This window comes from Exophiala mesophila (assembly GCF_000836275.1).
Source record: "Exophiala mesophila strain CBS 40295 unplaced genomic scaffold supercont1.4, whole genome shotgun sequence".
Taxonomy (NCBI): domain Eukaryota; kingdom Fungi; phylum Ascomycota; class Eurotiomycetes; order Chaetothyriales; family Herpotrichiellaceae; genus Exophiala; species Exophiala mesophila.
Window position 1 is genome coordinate 4,665,780 of NW_015622507.1, and position 19,618 is coordinate 4,685,397.

The 19,618-nt window shown below is 49.3% G+C and overlaps 5 protein-coding genes across 5 annotated transcripts; 2 read left to right on the top strand and 3 right to left on the bottom strand.

Annotated features, from left to right (window-relative positions):
* The first annotated feature begins 75 nt into the window (after positions 1–75).
* PV10_06711 (uncharacterized protein) lies at positions 76–1,706 on the top strand. Its single transcript, XM_016371535.1, has one exon. The coding sequence runs from the start codon at positions 312–314 to the stop codon at positions 1,458–1,460; it is 1,149 nt and encodes a 382-aa protein (XP_016223828.1). The 5' UTR covers positions 76–311; the 3' UTR covers positions 1,461–1,706.
* A 116-nt stretch (positions 1,707–1,822) lies between these two features.
* On the bottom strand, positions 1,823–2,966 carry PV10_06712 (uncharacterized protein; the record flags this gene model as incomplete). The annotated part of the gene is made up of 1 exon (XM_016371536.1): positions 1,823–2,966. The coding sequence occupies one exon, from the start codon at positions 2,964–2,966 to the stop codon at positions 1,914–1,916; it is 1,053 nt and encodes a 350-aa protein (XP_016223829.1). The 3' UTR covers positions 1,823–1,913.
* Positions 2,967–4,557: 1,591 nt separating this feature from the next.
* PV10_06713 (uncharacterized protein) lies at positions 4,558–7,018 on the bottom strand (the record flags this gene model as incomplete). Its single annotated transcript, XM_016371537.1, has 6 exons — positions 4,558–4,993; positions 5,051–5,399; positions 5,454–6,106; positions 6,152–6,627; positions 6,687–6,771; positions 6,822–7,018. 6 exons carry the CDS (start codon positions 7,016–7,018, stop codon positions 4,558–4,560), a joined length of 2,196 nt encoding a protein of 731 aa, XP_016223830.1.
* Positions 7,019–10,251: 3,233 nt separating this feature from the next.
* Positions 10,252–11,931, top strand: PV10_06714 (uncharacterized protein; the record flags this gene model as incomplete). Its single annotated transcript, XM_016371538.1, has 7 exons — positions 10,252–10,580; positions 10,635–10,726; positions 10,793–10,883; positions 10,938–11,097; positions 11,154–11,485; positions 11,546–11,686; positions 11,793–11,931. 7 exons carry the CDS (start codon positions 10,252–10,254, stop codon positions 11,929–11,931), a joined length of 1,284 nt encoding a protein of 427 aa, XP_016223831.1.
* Positions 11,932–17,040: 5,109 nt separating this feature from the next.
* On the bottom strand, positions 17,041–18,787 carry PV10_06715 (uncharacterized protein; the record flags this gene model as incomplete). The annotated part of the gene is made up of 7 exons (XM_016371539.1): positions 17,041–17,408; positions 17,465–17,610; positions 17,662–17,817; positions 17,881–18,045; positions 18,082–18,440; positions 18,499–18,711; positions 18,764–18,787. The coding sequence occupies 7 exons, from the start codon at positions 18,785–18,787 to the stop codon at positions 17,041–17,043; spliced, it is 1,431 nt and encodes a 476-aa protein (XP_016223832.1).
* Positions 18,788–19,618: the final 831 nt, after the last annotated feature.

Sequence of the window (19,618 nt, forward strand, 5' to 3'; positions counted from 1 at the left end):
AGTCGGATTAAATCTCGCGTGCACCATCTGCACCCAGGACAAATGTTCTATACATAGAAACCTACCTATTGAAATGGCCAATATCGCAGTGACGTCGTCACATCTTGTATAGTGCGTTGATAGTTAGCTGTGCATCTATATAGATCACCATTACTGTCTTGGATTCTGACCAGGACATTGACACAAGCACACATCAACAACTCTTCCTTATACGCCTGATACTCAGACTCACTCGATAAGCTCCGGTTGATTTTACTCATTCCAATCTCTGCTCTCGGCTTTTAAGCACCCAGAAACCAAAAGTACCAGCCATGCATGTCCATTCAGTAGCCATTGCTGGCTCCTTAGCACTTTCCTCTCTCGTGTCAGCCATACCAGTCGCCAGGCTTTCCCGCGAAGCTCGTTCAGAAAGTCAGCGCAGGGATGCTAGTGCCGGGAACCCGTTCAGTTTTCCATTGTCGAACGGCTTTCCCAACATAGTGGCTGGTTCTCAACAAGAAGCAAGTCTCTTCAACCAGGCCCATGGCACTTTGCCCAATGGGCCACCACCACCAACCGCCCCAGCAGAAGATGATCTTCTTTCCCTTCGCCTGATTGCTTTCAATGAGCTGTGGGAAGTCGCATTCTTCACTGAACTTCTAGCCAACATTACAAACAACATCCCTGGCTATGAATTTGAAGATCCCAATGAACGGCAAGCAGCCATCAACGCCATCACAGCCGTGCAGGCTCAGGAGCAATTGCATGCCTTGGACGCCAATGGAGCACTGACACATTTCAACGCTGGCCCAATCCAGCCTTGCCAGTATGTGGCTCCCGTGAGCAATTTTCAGGACGCCATCGCCGTGGCATCTCAGTTTACTGATGTAGTCCTCGGCACTCTGGGCGATGTGGTGACGCACTTTGGAGAAAATGGTGATAGTGGTTTAATTCGAGGAGTGGCCTCGGTCATCGGCCAAGAAGGCGAGCAGGATGGGTATTATCGCTCTCTGCTCGGCAAGGTGCCATCGGCCAACGCCTTTTTGACTGCTTCAGCCCGCGAGTTTGCATTCAATGCCATCAACCAGAACTTTGTCGTTCCCGGCTCGTGCCCTAACGCCAATACCATCAACCTGCCCACGTACGGGGTACTATCATTGGAGACACCGGCAACCCAAATCACAGCTCAAGATACCACACTATCCTTCTCAATCCCGGCTGAAGAGGTATGGAGCCAATATCCCAACGGCCAAGGTCTCAGCTTGATCTTGATCAACCAACAGAACGTCCCTATCAACCAAACTTTGGCCATTACCGGTGTCAGTGATGATCTGGTCCAGTTCACAGCTAACTTCCCGTTCGAGGAGAATAGCTTATTCGGGCTCACTATTGCAGTTGTGGCGGCTGGCGAAGGTCTGACTGATATTGCAACGGTGGCGGAGAATACAGTGTTCGGGCCAGTTTTCATCAACGTTCTGTGATGGCGATGGTCACAAACCAAAGCGAGGCTTGGAATGGCTGAGGTCGTTTGCTAAATAATTAGTTTATATGCATGTCGATTGGCGTTGGAGCTTTGGATCTTTCTAGATACCTCCGTTTGGGCATGCTACAGGTCATAGTATTCATATCATTGAGCGTTTGTCGTTAGTTTTCAATTCACCCAATCCGCTGCTAAAAACGTCTTGTGATTTCGTTATAGGCAGAGATTCCTCAAAATAAGCAGGAGACCACTTGTCTTACCAACTGGATTGTAAAAACACCCATTGGTCCCAATTTCCTAGATCCAAGTGGATCCAAGAGGTTGCGCTCCATTGTTCTATCATCAATTCATGTTGTCATCATCTTGTCAGTTGATATCATAGACACTGACTCTTCTTGTGAGGGGGGACAAACAGCTTTGGGTGGACAACCCAATAGCTCCCCTATTCCGAAAATCAAGCAAACTCGATCTTCTCGTACGCGTTGTTCATCACATGTCCATATCGAATACGCCAAAAGTTCACAGTTGGGAGGTTGGCAAAGACAAGTCTCAGGGTCTTCAACAAGGTTTCCATCTCGTCCTTTTCTTTCCGCATGGCAAACGATAGGGAATGTAGCTGCGGAGCTTCGACAGGGGGTAGATATGATTCGCGAAGCGGGCGCACAAGCGTGCGGACAGGATAAATCGCTGATCCTGGGGGTGGATGATTGGAGACAGACGAGACATAGGTGTAAAAGAAGAGGTCGAGAGATTCAAGATTGGGTAATTTTGTGAGAGGCTTGATGAAAGCGTGCGTGCGCAGCGACTCGACCAGCCCTTCAAGCTCTTGCTTTGTCGGCGCGTTGGATGTGCGTCGGTAAGTGAGATCGCAGAGCTCTTTAGTAGTGTTCTGTGGGAACCAGATGCGGAATCGGGTGATGCGCTGTGTCCAGATCCGTTTATATGTCAAGATGGAACTCAACGAATTAAAACCTGCGGGCAGCCGCTGGCTTTTGGGGCGGGTTGGGTCGGTCAAAGGAATGTGTAGCCGGTGATTGCCCCACACGCCAACAGTCCACGCAACCTGCTTGAGGTTGGGAAGGCTGGCGTTCAGCTCGGAGAAGGTGAAGCATGGTGGTGAATTTGGTCGGCATAGAGTCTCGGGGTCATGTGACCGCAACAGCCTCGCCTCAATGGCACCACATCTCCGGATGAAAAACTCGAGATTGTGGATGAGTGGGAGAATTGTTCTCCGGTTGATGAGATCCGTTGCAGGATCCTTGCTCAGACACAGGTGGTCGAACTGGACCACGATAAAGGCATGGCGATATAGACACCGAGTACCGGTATCTCGAAATGCAGAGTTGACTAGAAGGGCGGGTGGGCACGGAAAGACCTGCCGGGTTGTCCCACACGAATAGCATCTGCTTGAAGAAATGTATAGCCGCCGATCGGGTTGCAGATAGGACAGCACCGAGAACTCACAGATCAAAGACAAGATCTCGTTGGGGAGAGCTAGGAGAGACATGATGCTCCTTCGATAGGTCGTCAATGGAAGCTCCCGGAGAGAAATGACGGTGAGGAACTAATATATATCATGTAAGGCTCGCTCGTAACTATCATACTTGGACAAATGTGAGGCACTGCCACACGGCGCCCGACTTGTATGGGAGCAGATGTTGATTTGTGATCGCATTTGAATGGTCGCCTTGTCCGGTGCCCAAGGTGATGGCAGTTGGAGGACTAATGGCTCACAGTAGTTCTGCCCCGCCTTTGGTAGTCCCGAGTTTAGATCCTTTGAGCGCAGATTTCTCCACCTCATGATGAATGTGTATATATAATTCTTGGGGATCTGTGGTCGGTGACACTTGGATACCTAGGAAATGGGCAGGGTCTTGTTTTCTATACTGTCATCTCGGATAGTTGAATTGTCGGATCGGCAGGGGATATGCTGCATTTCCTGCACAAAAAGCATAGAAACAAGCATATAGCGTGGTTTACCGATTTACCGAAGACCTCTCAGGCTGGGATCCGGAATTAAATGGCAACATGGGTGAGAATCTTAACCGATTCGCTAAAGTCAGGGCTGAAGATATACCACTTGGCAGTCGAGGACTCTACTTAGCGGTTTCTGCCCCCGAGAAATTTGTCCGACCAACATGACGTCTTCACATATTCGGCCTCTTCCCTCCAAATCAGCCATCTATCTGTAGGACTTTTAACATCTGATCTGAGACCCATATCTCTTCCAGTTCCGCTTTCGACCATGACTACTCCTAAACCAGACATCACCTTATACTTTCTTGGTGCTAGCCGCGCTATTCGAATTGCCTGGCTTCTCGAGGAACTCTCACTTTCCTACACGCTAGTCTCGTCACCTCGAGCTTCCAATGGTCTCGCCGCTCCAGAGTTCAAAGCCAAAATCCCTACCAAACTAGGGAAGAGTCCTACCATTCAAGACGGAGACATTGTGATCCAAGAAAGTGGTGCAATTGCCGAGTAAGCATCTTGTCTGCATCGCTGTGTTTCGACCTATATGTCATGTGTGGGTGCCTATAACTTACATGAATGGTTCAAGGTATATTTGTGAAACTTATGATACTTCGTCAAAGCTGCTCCCTAAGGAACCTCGTGCCAGAGCCAAAGTCCGAGAATGGATTGCAGCTTCAGAAGGCACTTTTATGCTGCACGCCCTGGCGGTATGTCATTGTGCCACGTCCATTTCGGCGAGGAAGGCGAACTGAACTGGACAACAGGTTCTTTATGCTCGTTGGAGGATTCCAAACGCTGCTTCAAGTTATCTCCCAGAGATGGAACGAGCCCTGTCCCCGAATGTGCAAAATGACTTGAACTGGCTCGAGTCCGAGCTGTCGAGCAATGAAAGCGGTGGCAGATATTTGGTAGGCAACGATTTGACCGCTGCAGATATCCTTATGGGCTTCAGCATTGAGTTCATCTTAATGAGAAGGCTGGGTACAGAAGGAGGCAGCTGGCCAAAGGTTCAAACATGGCTATCAGGCATCACTAATCGTGACGCATATAAGTTGGCCGTAGAGAAGACAGGATACTCCTTATAAGTCTTGTGACGGTTATGCAAGGATCGCATTTGGATCCCATGTTCATGCAGAGAAGTCGTAGGAGCCGGTGCCCAGAAAGTCTTGCATCCAATCCTGAGTATCACTGCCATAGACGGTCCCGAGATTTCCAGCGGCGTCAAAATCTAGTAACACATCCGGAAGATCTCCACCTGCTGGGCTGCTACTGTTGAACCACTCATAGTTGGCTGGCGCAAGGGGGATCATGGATGTGATATTGAGTTGAGATTGACTCGTCTGCTCAGGTCCCTGTTGTGTCAGAGAGAGGCCGGTGCGCGCGACAATAGCCTCAAACATTCGTAGCGTCCACTTGATGCTACTCCAATGCTCGCTCCCTTCCTTTAATGACGCAAGTCCAGCATGGATCTGTGTCTTGATGGAAAGCTTCTTATCTTCGGTAGTGGCTGCGTCTAAAGCTGACTCAATGTACATGGCCAAGTTCGTTGACGCGCATGTCATGCTGGTTTAGATGATCCGTCAGATTAGAAAGAGAAAGCACTCTCGTGGATAGACTCACAAAGATAATGGACAGAAACGAATCACGTCGTGTAGTGACGCTCGCTGAATGATCGTTCCCAGCTCGTACATAGCGCTTTGTTGTCGTTTGATTGCCCGCTCCATCATTGCTTGATCTTTGTGGCGGTGTAGCTCATGCTGTGCTCGACAGAATATAGCTTCGAGGTGGTAGCTGGTCGCGAGAAGTATGATGATCCACACATTCGATGATGACCACTCTTGCACAGATTCAATACGTAGTTCCGTTGGTAAAGCCCTTCTCCACTCAACAAGACTGCCAGCAAACTCTGCAATGAATGAAGCTGATGGTGCTTTTCCTGGCTTTCGAAATGCATTGACGAACTGGCTCCCTAGCACAAAGTCAGTTGCAGACCGTGGAGGATGACTTGCGATGGGTAACTAACCAAGGATGGACAACTTGCAGTTCTCTATGATATACTGTTTCTGTAGTTCAGAGATGGGTGGCAAAGCTTCGCTGCCACCCATATCACCTTCATTGTCCCATGTATCTTCTCCCAGGTCGTCGACCGTCAGCGGTGAAACATCACAGTCATCGTCGTGAAGTTTCCGAACGTTATTAAGTCCGGTAACCGCCAAGATCACATCTCTGTTATATAGGACCCACCAAATCCTGCGAAATAGCTTTCGGGAAGACGGTTCCAATTCTTTGACCATGCCGTTCCTATGAAGGCCCATCTGGGTCGCTAGCCTAGCTGCATTGCTTAGCCAGAACCGATAGTCGTTATCCATCGCGTAGGTTAAAATGAAAGAGCTGAGTATCAGGGTGCCCTGTAGCAGTCGTAGTTGTACTTTCTCACAGCCAAAGTCATACAACAGCTTAGCTTTTGAAAAGAACGACTTTTGTGCAGAAAGTCGGTCCGAGAAGCCCATGTGATGTATGAAGGAGAGAGGCGTGTAGGGTGCCACATTGGCAAATATCGAGTACATGATAAACAAAGAAGGAACCCCAGTCGTATATTCTCTCATCAGCTGGCTCCGGTCGACAACAGGCGCGAATGGATACACGCATTCGAAGTAAGTCTTGAGAAGTTGGTCACTAAGTCTGTCAGATTTAGTCAGTCAGGATCTGTGGGTAAAGTACCAAATCTCTGTGTCGGGGAGGCTTAACGCCCCCTTCACTCGTAGAAATTCACGATCGGCGACTTCCAGGCCATCCAGAGCGTCATATTGGTTTGCTTTTTGGCCCGAGTCCCTCAGATGAATGCGAACAAGTCTCCTTGGGTGTCTGGGGGCGAGAACCTCACCGAGAATGGTGATTGAGTTTGTGGCCCCTTGATACTCCACCACCTCTCGATTCCCGGCCTGGAGGCGAGGAGCCGATGGGGATTCAGATTCGGCAGTGGTCTCCCACCGTGACATCTCTCGGAAAACCTGTAAGCAGGTATCTTCATCAGGCACTACAGGGCTTTCTTGGACGCTCAAATGTGACCTGTTGGCCCCGTCAACCCGTTGCCGGGATGAAGGGGAGAACGAAGTGCTGGGGGTCCAATTGTTCTGCGATTCTTCGTCGGAATGCCGTTGGAGCCTGTCCGACTTTCGTCTAGATGTAGACTCGACCTATGGATTGGATGGTTAGTTAGTGTCTTTGCCTGTAGCAACAATCACGGCGCTCTCACATTACTAGGAACTGTGGGATCCTGACGCTCTGTTGGCCTCAAAAAAGGTGCAGACTCGATGGGTTTCTGAGCATAAGAGACTTGGCTTTTTGGAATACCGTCAGTATGGCACGACTTTTGTATCATGTGAAGTACCTTTTGGCCTTTTTGGAGGGAGGAGGCATCAAGATACAATCACTTGTTCGCTTGCGTCGGGTACACTGGCTACACGGCGCTCCAACTGCTCCAGCATCGCATCGGACCTTGCGTGCGTTGCAAGGTACACAGGCTCGAGGTTTCTTCGGGCCATCACCATCAAATAACACCCACACGCTCGGACTAGAACTTGCCATGGGAAAGCACTTTGATCAAGGCAGGACGCTAGACAATCGTAGAACGGATGTTTGGTATGTTTTGGTCTGACGTACAGCGATGGCAAAACATCTGCTGCCCACGCGGGAGATAAAACCGTCCGTCACCCTCACCAGTGATGTATGATGAGACTGCGCGTGGGATATCAATACAGACTTGTGTCGGATCACCTGCTAAACTGTGGCCATCACGATGCGGAGGCTCAAACTGTAGGTGGACAAGGAAGCGAAGCTAAACCTTGGCGGGCAGACGGTTGTCAAGCGCTGGATTCCTTCGATGTTAGTGCAGTCATCTATAATGATATTTCAAAGGCCAAGACTCGATGACCAAGAAGTCCTCTAGAGCCTCCTAGTCGCAGAATGGAGGACAGGAAGAGGATTGAATTGGCGTGGAACGTCACATCATGCCTATCCGCCTTCGCATAGGATACCAAATGCTTGGCACTCGGGCACTGTCCATTTTAGGCAAGCCACCGAGCCTCTTCGGCGTGAGCAATTAATGGAATTTGAATGCTTCGGTGCCTGGCGACTAATGAAGACGAAATACACTGGGAAGACATGGGTCTACCCCGGGCTCTCCACATACTCGGGGTTTCCGGGGAGGAACACGGCACCTATAAGAAGACCCTGGGGTATATGCAACGGACTCCTTCAACACCTAGTCCCTTTGAATCCTCGATCAATTGTGCAAAGGCTATCCTCCAGCATGGTGGAAACTCCTGAGAAGACAGATCCTACGGCGAGCAGCATGGTCGAGCTCGAAAATGGTCCTGGCGAGATACCAACGATGTCCGATGAGGCTTGGGCAGATCTCGACAGGAAAACACTCCTCCGATTGGATTTGTTGCTGGTGCCATTGGTGGCCATGTTATATTTGCTATCGTTCTTAGACCGGGCAAACATTGGAAATGCTCGTGTTGTAAGTTCAGGCCTCTCTTGTTCGACGCGAAGCTCACTCTCCTTTCTAGGCCGGGCTTCAAATGGATTTGGGCATCACAGATCATCAATATCAAACTGGTAGGTCTGCATCAATAAAACACGTTAATCCGCAATTAATGCGAGGTTCTCAAGCTATTACGGTCACATATGTCCCATACATTGCTGCAGAGCTCCCCTCCAATCTGCTCCTGAAGAAAATTGGTCCGAGGATTGTTCTCCCTGCAATCTGCGTATCTTGGGGCCTTATAACCACCTTACAATCACAAATCCACAACTATGCAGGATTACTTGCTTGCCGGTTCTTTCTTGGCCTCGCTGAAGGAGGTCTCTATCCCGGGATTATCCTCTATCTGTCCGGGTTTTACCGCCGTCATGAACTACAGGTTCGTGTAGGTCTTTTCTTCTCCGCTGTCGCTTTAAGCGGCGCCTTTTCCGGACTCCTTGCTGCTGCAATTCAACAAATGGATGGCATTAGAGGACTTAGGGGCTGGCAATGGATCTTCTTGCTTGAAGGCCTCTTCACAGTACTTTTTGGCTTTGTGGTATTTTTCGCCCTCCCAAACGACCCGCATCAAGTTCGCACATTTTCGCCGGAGCACATAGAACACTGCGTTCGCCGCCTGAAGCTGGATGTCAACATGCAAATCAACGAGAAAGTGACCGTCAGCACGGTCTGTTTAGTTCTCAAGGATGTTCATGTTTGGGTCGCGAGCATCAACCTTTTCTGCAATGGGGCATGTCTGTTTGGCCTTGCATATGTATGTGAAGATCCTATGCTCACGGCTGCGTGATTATAGTTGATCAGATTACTGATATCGCTTTTTAGTTTACACCGTCCATCGTCCAAGGCCTCGGATACAGCAGAACGCGCACCCAATTACTAACGGTACCCCCCTTTGCTTGTGCATTTGTCGTTACGATGATTGCTGCATATCTTGCTGATCGGTTCAAACGTCGCGGATTGACAGCTGGTTGTACGACTAGCATCGCACTCATTGGCGCAGCCATGGCCTTCACTTTGAGAAGTATCCACGGACGTTACGCTGCACTGATCCTGTTGATCACTGGGATCTACTCCACGTCGCCGAGTCTTATAAGCTGGGTCCCTAACAATAGTGCTGGTCATGTCAGGCGAGCTACTGCCATCGCTTTTGCAGTGATGCTTTGCAATGTTGGTGGGATTGTTAGCACATGGATTTATCCCGGCAGCTCAGCTCCCTATTACTTGTTTGGTGCCAAGTTCAATCTTAGTTTGATTGCCATCACGATTGCTGGCTGTGGGTTTCAAGTCTTTTGGCTCTTTCGATTGAACGAGCTTAAGAATGAAAAAGCATCGGAGATCCTCAAGGATGTTGCTGACCTTTCATTCGAGGACCAATTTGCGAAGCTGGGAGATCACCATCCAGACTTCAAATATACTTATTGACCATCGAAACTGAGAAGGGTGGTTATCATTGAAACCGGTGATTTGGCATAAGAGCCGGCCCATTTGATCAGAAAGGCAGCCAGTTTGTGATGGTTATCATGCGGCGGAGCCTTTTTTGCCCTCCCTGATGTATTCGGCAGGACTAAACTTTGTGTTGTCTTCAATTTTATTGTACAGTAGTGGCGCCTACATATCCAGCCTAAGCCTACTGCTTTCTCATTTACGCTTCTCTAACCTTTTCTTACTGAGTCTCATCCGTCTCTTGTATTGTACGGATTCTCAAAGGCAGATGTGCTTAAGCTACCATGTGTCCAGGGTACGTAGAGAATGACATGAGTAGCCTCCAACGTGTTTTTGTGGAATTTCACTGCGTATACATTGGCAACTACAGGAAATCAGCCAGGACGAAAATCAAGCCTACTAATTTAGGCACGCAGACGATGTTAGTATCTCGAGGAAGACGAACAAGCACTCGGAGGATGCATTCCAACTATAGGAAGAGGCTGTGTATGTGCAGCTGGTACAATTCCCGGGAACACGCCAGTTTGAGGTCACTGTCTTGGAATACTTCTCGGCCACTTTCCGAATGCGGACGCCAACTTCGGTGTGGCCCCGATCACGGTCTGCCCTCCTCCACGTTTCTTCCCCAGACTCCTCGGCCCCTTAGGCTCGGCGTTCAAAACATTCGGTGAAGGAGACCAATCGTACTGGAAATGGCCAAGTCTGAGTTCATGACGGAGCTGCCCAGAAGTAGCCCACTGGAGTATTTCTAAAGTATTTGCTTCCTGTAAACAACGCTTGGAAGGGATTTACGCGATTGACCATCTCTCTCGTGCTTCTCTGTCATACCATGATTTCGAAAAGCGAAGCTTGCAAGGGTGGTGCGCCTGTCCACTATCAGACCGTCTACTCCAGGGAGATCTATCATGGACTGCCTACATTTGACGAATCTCATAATGGGCAGACAGCCATCATAACAGGTGCGAATGGTATCTCCGGCTACGCTCAACTTCAGGTCCTCGCTCAATCGCCGCAACGATGGACAAAGATATATTGTCTCTCGCGCAGACCTCCAGCTGTACCAGGCGGACTGCCACCTCAAGCAGAATTTATACAGTGTGATTTTCTAAAGAGCCCAGAAGAGATCGGCGAAGTTCTGAAGAAGAGCGGCGTTAAGGCGTGGGTGCTCTCTAAGTCTGTTCTATGTCACTGCCTTACTAATCCACTCTCTAGTGATCACATCTTCTTCTTTGCATATATACAGCCACCACCGAAGGAGGGAGGAGGGATATGGAGCGCGGCGGACGAGTTGACTACCGTCAATAGTAAGTTGAGCTGATCAAGAGTGGATTACTGAATCTGAGATGTGATAATGACTTACGAGATTACAGAATTACTCCTTGACAACTTTCTGGGCGCTCTTGATTTCGCACATATTAAACCAAAACGCTTCATGCTACAGACAGGGGCAAAGAACTACGGGTGAGTGCATCTTTACAGCATTTGCCTGTGCTGTCATCTGATAGTATCATATAGTGGACATCTGGGCCCTACCAAAGTGCCTCAGCAAGAATCCGATCCTCGAGTCCTCTTGGAACCAAATTTCTACTATGCTCAAGAAGATAGCCTATGGGACTGGTGTCGTCAGCGCTCTGTTAGCTGGAACATTGCCATGCCTTCCTATATAGTAGGAGCAGTGAGTGCCATGCCCTTGAATCCTAGCGCTATGTGTACCGGACTTACACTACACAGGTTCCTGACGCTGCGATGAACATCGCCTTCCCTCTTGCCGTCTATGCCCTAGTATCAAAGTACCTGGGCGAGCCATTGCGATATACAGGGGATATTGTTTCGTGGCAGATGACTCAAACACAAAGCAATGCTTTTATGAATGCATACCTCGAGGAATGGATGGTTCTCACCCCGAAAGCGGCAAATCAAAAGTTCAACGCACTCGACGATAGCGCATTTTCCTGGGAAGGATTATGGCCCAAAATTGCAGAGTGTTATGACCTTGAATGGGAAGGCCCAGACGAAGACGCCGAATACACAGAAGTACCAGTCCGCTATGGCGCACCCAGAGGGTAAGCTCAATTCTCGCTCTGGCAGTCTAATTTCCCATGGGCTAATCCCCCCAATTTCAGGTATGGCAATAACTGTCTTCTGGCTCGTTATAAGTTCACTACGGCGGCGTGGGCTCAGCAACCCAAAGTCTGTAGCGCGTGGCGGGAGATTGCCAGACAGCACAAGTTGGCTTGGCCGGAGCTCAAAGATACAGACCGACTGTTTGGCATACTCGATGCCTCCCTGAACAAGCACTATGCCTCGCATCTGATAAGTCTTTGATACTCCAAGATCACCTGTTCAACTGGCGCTGACAAACTTGTACAGTACCGACAAGGCTCGCAAGCTCGGTTTCCATGGATATGTCGATACGGCGGAATCTTTCCTCCACACATTTGAAGGATTGGCTCAACTACGAATGATTCCTCCTGTTCCTAAAACTAACGTGGAATACACTACTCTGTAGCTTGATAAGAACAGGAGCCTCTTGTTAAAGAGCAAGCAAGATAACGCGATGGATGTATCTAAGACAGCAATAGACGCTTGAAAGTAAGATACATTTCGAAGAAACCCTTCATTGCTTTCATGTATCTATCGGTGTTGGGAGATGACCTATACGCCCTTCGCTTTGTCCGCCTCGAGTCAAAATGTAGAGTTGCTAGGACTTCTCGCTTACTAACAGGTTGGTACACAGACAGCATACTTTGAGGAACCAACCTCGCAAGCTTGGAGAGGTTCGTTCCAACTTCGCGGATCCCTGCCAATGCCCAAGCCCGACTTCGACTTCAAAAAACCCAAAACCCAAGGCCGAGGTCGAGGCCGGAAGTGAAGGTTGCTCCCGCGGCGGAACTGTCTGGATCCCGACCAGTTGGAGCGCGTTTGCGTCTAACTATTCGGCGGAAACCATTCCTTCCGCGGAGTGACATGATGGAGCCGTTGCCAATCATGTAATCGCCACGCCACACGGGCAGGCCCTGTATTCTGAGATGCGGTGAAATGTTTCCAATATCAATCCGGGGTCCCCACGAATTCAAAACTTCACCTGGAAAGTCACCAGCAACAACACCTTTTGAGTAAAATCTGTCTTCAGGGCCCTTTAACACGTACCAAGATGGCTGCTCTACCCCTCAACTCCATGAAAGGCGACGACAAGGTGGATGATCTTGAAGTCCCTGCCCAAATTGAATCTGTGGCGGAGATGCAACACTTTGACCCTGAGGAAGAGAAACAAGTTTTGAAAAAAACCGACTACATCCTTCTACCTGTCTTGTGTCTGCTACTCAACGTAGCCTACTTGGACCGTACCAATATTGGCAATGCCAGAATTCTGGGAATGACAGAAGATCTCAACTTGACAGGCTCAGATTACAATATCGCCCTGTTCATGTTCTTCATCCCTTATTTGCTGTTGGATGTGCCTGCCAATATGGTCATGAGAAAGTTTCGGCCTTCGGTGTTTTTGAGTATCCTTATGTTCAGCTGGGGTGGGTTCAAAGTTCTATATCCCTTGTTCACGGGCGGATCGTCTTGGAAGAAATACTAAGTCTCGGTGCTCTAGGTATCGTCACAATTGGGACGGGGCTTGTCCAGAGCTTTGCTGGACTTGTAGTCTGCCGTGTGCTCCTTGGGGCCTTAGAAGCAGGCTTTTTCCCAGGTAATGAGGACAGCCGAACAGTGAAGGACTCGAGAACCAATCTGACTAAATTACTACGCAGGTGCTATATATCTCCTTGCCATGTATTACACTCGATACGAACTTCAGAAGAGGATGGCTATCTACTACTCTTCGGCCCTACTTTCTACTGCTTTTGGCGGGGTATGTACCCGGATGTCCATATCATGAATAAAACGAAACTTATGATACCACGACTTCCTTGCTGACTATTTATCCGATACAGTTGCTTGCGTATGCTATCGGCCATATGCGCAATGTTGGCGGTTACGGCGCGTGGAGATGGGTCTTTATTCTTGAAGGGCTCTTGACCGTTGTGGTCGCAGTCTTTGCCTATTTCACTCTACCAGACTGGCCCGCGCAAGCGAAACACCTTTCTGAACGACAGAGGTCGGTACTCCTTCAGAAGCTAGCACGAGACACTAGAGACCACGTTGAAAATCTCTCGTCGTGGGAGGTCTTGAAAGTGTGCCTGCGTGATCCGAAAGCCTACTTTAGGTGAGCTTAACTATACAGATAAGAAGTTTACGTTCGTCCCCGTTAATATTGACAGTGCCACAATGTACTTTGGTACTGCTGTGACTGGAAGTTCGTCTTCCTACTTTTTGCCGACAATTCTCAGAGAGTTGGGGTGGACTTCCCTGAAAGCACAGTATATGAGCATTCCGATTTGGATGGCCGCGTGGGTGGCGTCCCTAATTGTGGGCTACGGTTCAGATTATTGTGCCCATCGATACGCGTTCTTCGTCGGTCCCCTTACAGTCGCGGTCATTGGGTACATCATTCTCCTCGCGCAAGGTAATGTTTCAGTCGGCGTGAAGTTTATGGCGCTCTTTCTCATTATCTGCGGAGTCTGGAGCGCCATTACTTTGTCGCTAACTTGGCTGAACAACAATATCTTAGGTTCACGGAGGAGAGGAATATCTACTGCGCTCATGCTGGCAGTGGGAAACGTGGGAAGCATTCTGGGCAGTAACGTCTATCTTACCCATGAAGCCCCGACATATCGTACCGGCTACGCGGTTTCGATGAGCATGACGATATTAGCTCAAATCGCAGCAACTTGCTTCCTCGCGTACGCTTGGTACGAGAATAAGCAAAAGGCCAGAGGGGCTAGGGACCATTTGTTGTCTTTGCCTGAAGAACAACTGTCCGCAATGGCAGATAAGCACCCTGCTTATCGCTATACGTACTGATGGGATGTCCAACCCAAGTATAGGTGTGGAACTTAATGGCGAAGACACTGCTAAGGAGCCACAAGGGGATTGGTGAAGTAGGGTTGCAGTAGATGTGGTTGGTTTTCAACGGAGGAGCACTCACATCTTCATCCATGGGAGATGTGCTGCTGCTAGCGGTCGTGTCAAATACATAACACTTGTCCAGAGAACGATAAGAACATCCAATCGACCGCTTAAAGAGAGCCCCTAAGTAATGCCTGGTTGCAGTCACACCGGACCCCTAGTCATCATGCATTTGCCATCCTCTAAGCGTTCATATGATGAATTTGCAAGACAACTCGCACACCGCCCGGTTTTGGAATAGGCGCGAACAATAGAGATTGCACCAGGCGGCTGGGAAGTTCCCAATGCAACACGCTCCGCTTTTGGCTTTGCTTTGTTGGATGCCATGCCCTCGAATGTTAGGACATTGATTTATCCGCGACCAAGCAGAATAGGTCACAGCTACTGAGACAAGGTTTCTCGTGACATCAAACCCTGACTATGACTAGATGATGTCTCCGGGCAATACGAAAAAGCTGGGAGGCCTAGCTTGTGCCGACGGAATAGCTTTTGGGTTCCCGTTGGGCCTGGAAGTATGTATATTGTCCTCGAAACTCCCACCTGAGAAAATAATGAGATGATTATCGACTCAACTGCTTGCTGTTGTGGCATTTAACAGCCTCTACTTTTGTAACTTGATAATGGCATCATACGCTCCTAAGCCAATTGTGCGCGCGGCTCTCGTCCCTACAGGCAATCTTTATCTTCCCGACAAATGGATACTGAGTGGAGCCTCCTTGACCACCAAGACGTTGTATCCGGACTATAGTTTCTACGTGTACCACGAGGCCTCAGGTCGTTCTTTGATGTTTGACCTTGGAATCAGGAAGGTAGGCATTTAGTCTCATGCGTCGAAGGGTTGGATTTTCTGACCTTTTTTGAATTAGGATCTCGACGCTTATCCCAAGGTGATACAAAACGAATTCCCAGTCGTTGCTCCACAAGTGCCATATAGCGCTGGCGAGTTGCTCGCTAAGAGTGGAATCTCCACCGAATCCATAGACTTCGTGGTCTACAGGTGAGAGACGACGTGCACATCGATTGGTATGATACTAACCTCCGACTCCTGCTTGAAAAAGTCATCTACATTTTGACCATATTGGCGACCCTTATGAATTCCCAAATTGCGAGGTCGTGGTTGGGCCCGGGTCGGTGGAGGCTACACAACCCGGCTATCCCATCAACCCCAATTCACCGTGCCTAGGGTCAATCCTCGAGCACCCGAGGTTACGAGAGCTTTCACGGCTCAAGGATTCGTGGACGTCATTTCAGCCTTTTGAACGCGCATTTGACTTTTTCGGGGACGGCAGTTTTCTCTTGCTCGATGCACCAGGCCATATGGTAGGTCATCTTGTGGGACTTGCGCGTACCGCTGAAGATGAGTATGTCCTGATGGGCGGCGATTGTTGTCACCATCGCCAGATCTTCACAGGTGAGAAACAGCCCGCCGAGGGCCATGGTCCAGGAGGTGCCTCGTCGATGCACAGGGATCTAGATGAGGCAAAAAATACCATTGCCAAAGTTCACCAACTGAGCCAGAGAGAGGACACACTGGTTTGTCTAGCGCACGACGGCTATCTCGAACCGTCACTGCAAGTGCTACCTGCTGTGATTAATGGCTGGAGGGCGAAAGAAGTGAAGAAAAAGATTGAAGATAGTCTCTCTGAGGTAGTTCTCGACGTTCAAAATATTTAGATTTAATCGACTTGAGCTCACAACTCTTCATGCTAAGACAGGTTGATTGGGGCATTCTGGCCAAATCGACTATGAGGAGCCAGCCGTCAAGCGGGGTTACCAAATTTGGCAATCTGATACTCGCAAACATATTAGATCGATCACCTTCGTATATCTCAGGTTCTTGCACAACCGGTACGTATAGATCATTTGCTTACAATACATGGAACTCATACGGCCGAGGGGTCACCGCTATCGACTACTTTAGGTGCATTGGGAGGAGCTCGATTGTCCCCACCCACAAGCCTCGTGACAAGTGAATCCCCAGGTCTATGGATTTATCGCCGTCGGATCGGATTCGGATTACTTCCACGGCCTTGATGAATTCTTTCCCGTTCTTGGCGGCAGCATACGTTGACGAGGACAGGGCGCTAACGCTGACCGCCGTACCGCTCGAAGCGATGAACATAGGAGAAGAGAACGAATTTCGCAGTGGCTGAGTTTGCTAGGCTGAAAACGGAGATTCTACATCCTATCTCGCTTCTCTCGATACTCTCTACCTGCCTGACAAAGCAGATACTCTGGCATTACCTAACGTGGTATCTTGCAGTGCTCTGAAAACTTTCTTTGCTGTGCCCTGCACATCGCGAGCTTCCCTCCGGATTTCGTGATAGAAGGTACGTTTGAAAGACAGCCTCGATGCCAAACGGCACAAAACGATGCTACACACCAATTCCGCGAACATGCAATGCGTAAATCTAGGAAGAGATACCTATTCAAAGGCGGCGGAGCCAGGGTGACCCTTGGGTTATCCTATATATAGAGAATTTGAGCTTAGACCTGTTTATACATAATAGCCCATTTAAGTAGAGTACTCAGTATTTCATGTGAACCCTTCGTATACCATTCGATTCATATCCATCTCTTTATGCATCCACTGGTAAAGCGTTTAGCCATGGTTTTCATGTGTTGGTGACCCATTGGACTTGAGATGCCGGACTTCATTGTCCACTTCGCTGATGGGATCATAGTCATAGCAGAAAAGTTGTGTTGCCGGGTCGCTCCACTGATTAGGAGACTCAATAAAGTGTTCTCCTTCGACCTCGGGCTTCATTGCAGCGTCCCGAGCTTCTTGCAGCGGCCCATCTGGGTAGTGTAGGGTGTATCCATGCAGGACACTGGCTTCTTGGATGGCCCTGGTGCGTGGAATACGTAATTTTTCGTAAATATCGAGTGCTGGTCTGAGCGTCTCTTTCCGGGGGTAAGCCTTGAGACATGCTGCGAGAGTGGCAGCGTCTTCTACTGCCATCGCAGCACCTGGACAAGTCAGCGCTGATCAAGTATAAAGTCTGCAACTTCTCGATCGGACTCACCCAGGGCCATGTTTGGAAGCATGGCGTGCGCAGCGTCTCCGAGGAGTGCCAATCGACCTGAGTCGGATGTCCAGCTTGATGGAATTTCGACTGACTGGATTGGCCACTTTTGCGTACCGGAAACCATGTCGAGGAGTTTTCTCAGCCTGATAATCGTGAGTTGTGTACACCGGCTTTGGCCCTTTGTGTATGCTTACGAAGGATCCCATCCAGCGTACACAGCTTTCATCTCGGAGAGCGCATTTGTTTGGTCCCACGTTTCGGGGCTTTTTGTCTCTGGATGAGTGAGAACCATGTTGAATAGTCGACCTCCCGCAATACAGTATGTCATCGCATGAGTATTGTCACCCACCCTACAGCGACGATGTCAGATACAAGCGATACAATATCTCATTGAGATCCGGTCTGATACATACCATAAATTAAGACTGTTGCTCTCGGCGACCCACGCAGTATCGGGGTCTGCTTCCATCTCTTCTCGTTTCACGGTAGCTCTGTAAGCTGCGAGCCCGCAAGAAACGGGGCCAGTATACTTATTGCCAAGTAAAGCACGCCGTGCAACAGACCGCAGTCCTAGATTTCTCAGTCAGCGGAGGTATTTGAAGCAGTAAAAGCACTCGCCGTCTGCTCCAATAATTAAATCCGCGGTCACAGTAGACCCAGTCCCAGTGGTGAAAGCTGGTTTATCTGGATCATATTCAACCACTTTGCAGTTCAAAACAACATCTACTCCCAATTCTCTCGCACGCTGATGGAGTATGTCATGTAAATGGGCTCTATGAATCACGTAGTACGGCGCACCGAACCATTTTGAAAACTGAGGATTCAATCGGGCGTGCCCAATTTCTCGACCGTCTTGCCAACGTCTCCAGAGCAGCCCCTTAGGCTTTACCGAGTGTTTGCTCAAGGAAGCCTCAAGCCCCCAGGAATGGAGCAGCCTTGCCGAATTTGGCGGCACTTGTATGCCAGCCCCAATCTGCAGTTGTTGGCATATTGATATGGAGATCTCAGATGTAGCAACAGGAATGAATTACCTCGCTCAATGCAGGCGCATTCTCGTATACCGTCACTTTGAAACCCTCTCGCTTGAGAGCAATTGCGGCTGCTAATCCGCCAACCCCAGCGCCAACAATAGCAATATCGAGACCTTCTGGTTTCAAGTCTCCATTGACGACAGCATTGCTGCCAGGACCATCCCTTCGGAGACGTTTCAAAAAGTTATGGGAGCCAGCTGGGTAACTAGGAAGCTTGTTGCATACGTTAAAAGCTCGTTAGTTGGCAATAGAGGGTTATGCGTACCGGTATCGAATGCAGATCTGCCATGGTGAAAAGATATGTCGTGAACTCGGAATCAGTTGACAATATCACACCGAAGCAATTGATGGTTCAGTCAGCAGCAGGAGTAATCTTCACAGAACTCGAATCTTTTGAATACTTGATTCGAGCCATGCGGGGATATCAGTATTCGTGAATGCTAGCAAAACTCTCTTTATTTCGGCGTGCATGCGGTTCTAAGTCGTCCGGTGGCGGTACCTTACAAGCCGGCCGACGGATCCGTCTCCCCCCGGGGATAGGGCGTTCACAGCCGATGACATGTGCAGTGACATTTCCAGGGTCTTACCACAACTTGGGATGGGCCTTTAGCGTTAACACTTTTATGCATAGCATCCGTGAACATGAAGTCGGCCAGGTCGTTTGTTGGAGCAAGAATATAGTTGTCTCCTCTTTCAAGGATCCGCCTTTGCCATCTAAACAACGAACACACAAGCCATGGCGGCCAACGGGGACGCAAACGCGTTCTATGGTCAACTTTCAGATCACCACGTCCAGCCCTTATGGACCGCTATGAAAGCAATGGTTACTCCACAGCCGTCACCAAAGGCCCAAGTCGCGATATGGAAATACAGTGACATGCGTCCTCTCCTACTTGAAGCTGGCAGAGTCGTGACGAGCGAAAAGGCGGAACGCCGCGTGTTGATGTTGACGAACCCAGCCCTGAGTAAGTACTTCTATGTGTCGCAATTTGGCATAACAGCAACACGTAAGCTGATATTTAGAAGAGCCCCCCTTCACAACAGATACCGTGTATGCTGGCTTACAATTGATCAAACCGGGTGAGACAGCCCCTGCTCACCGTCATCGATCTTTCGCCCT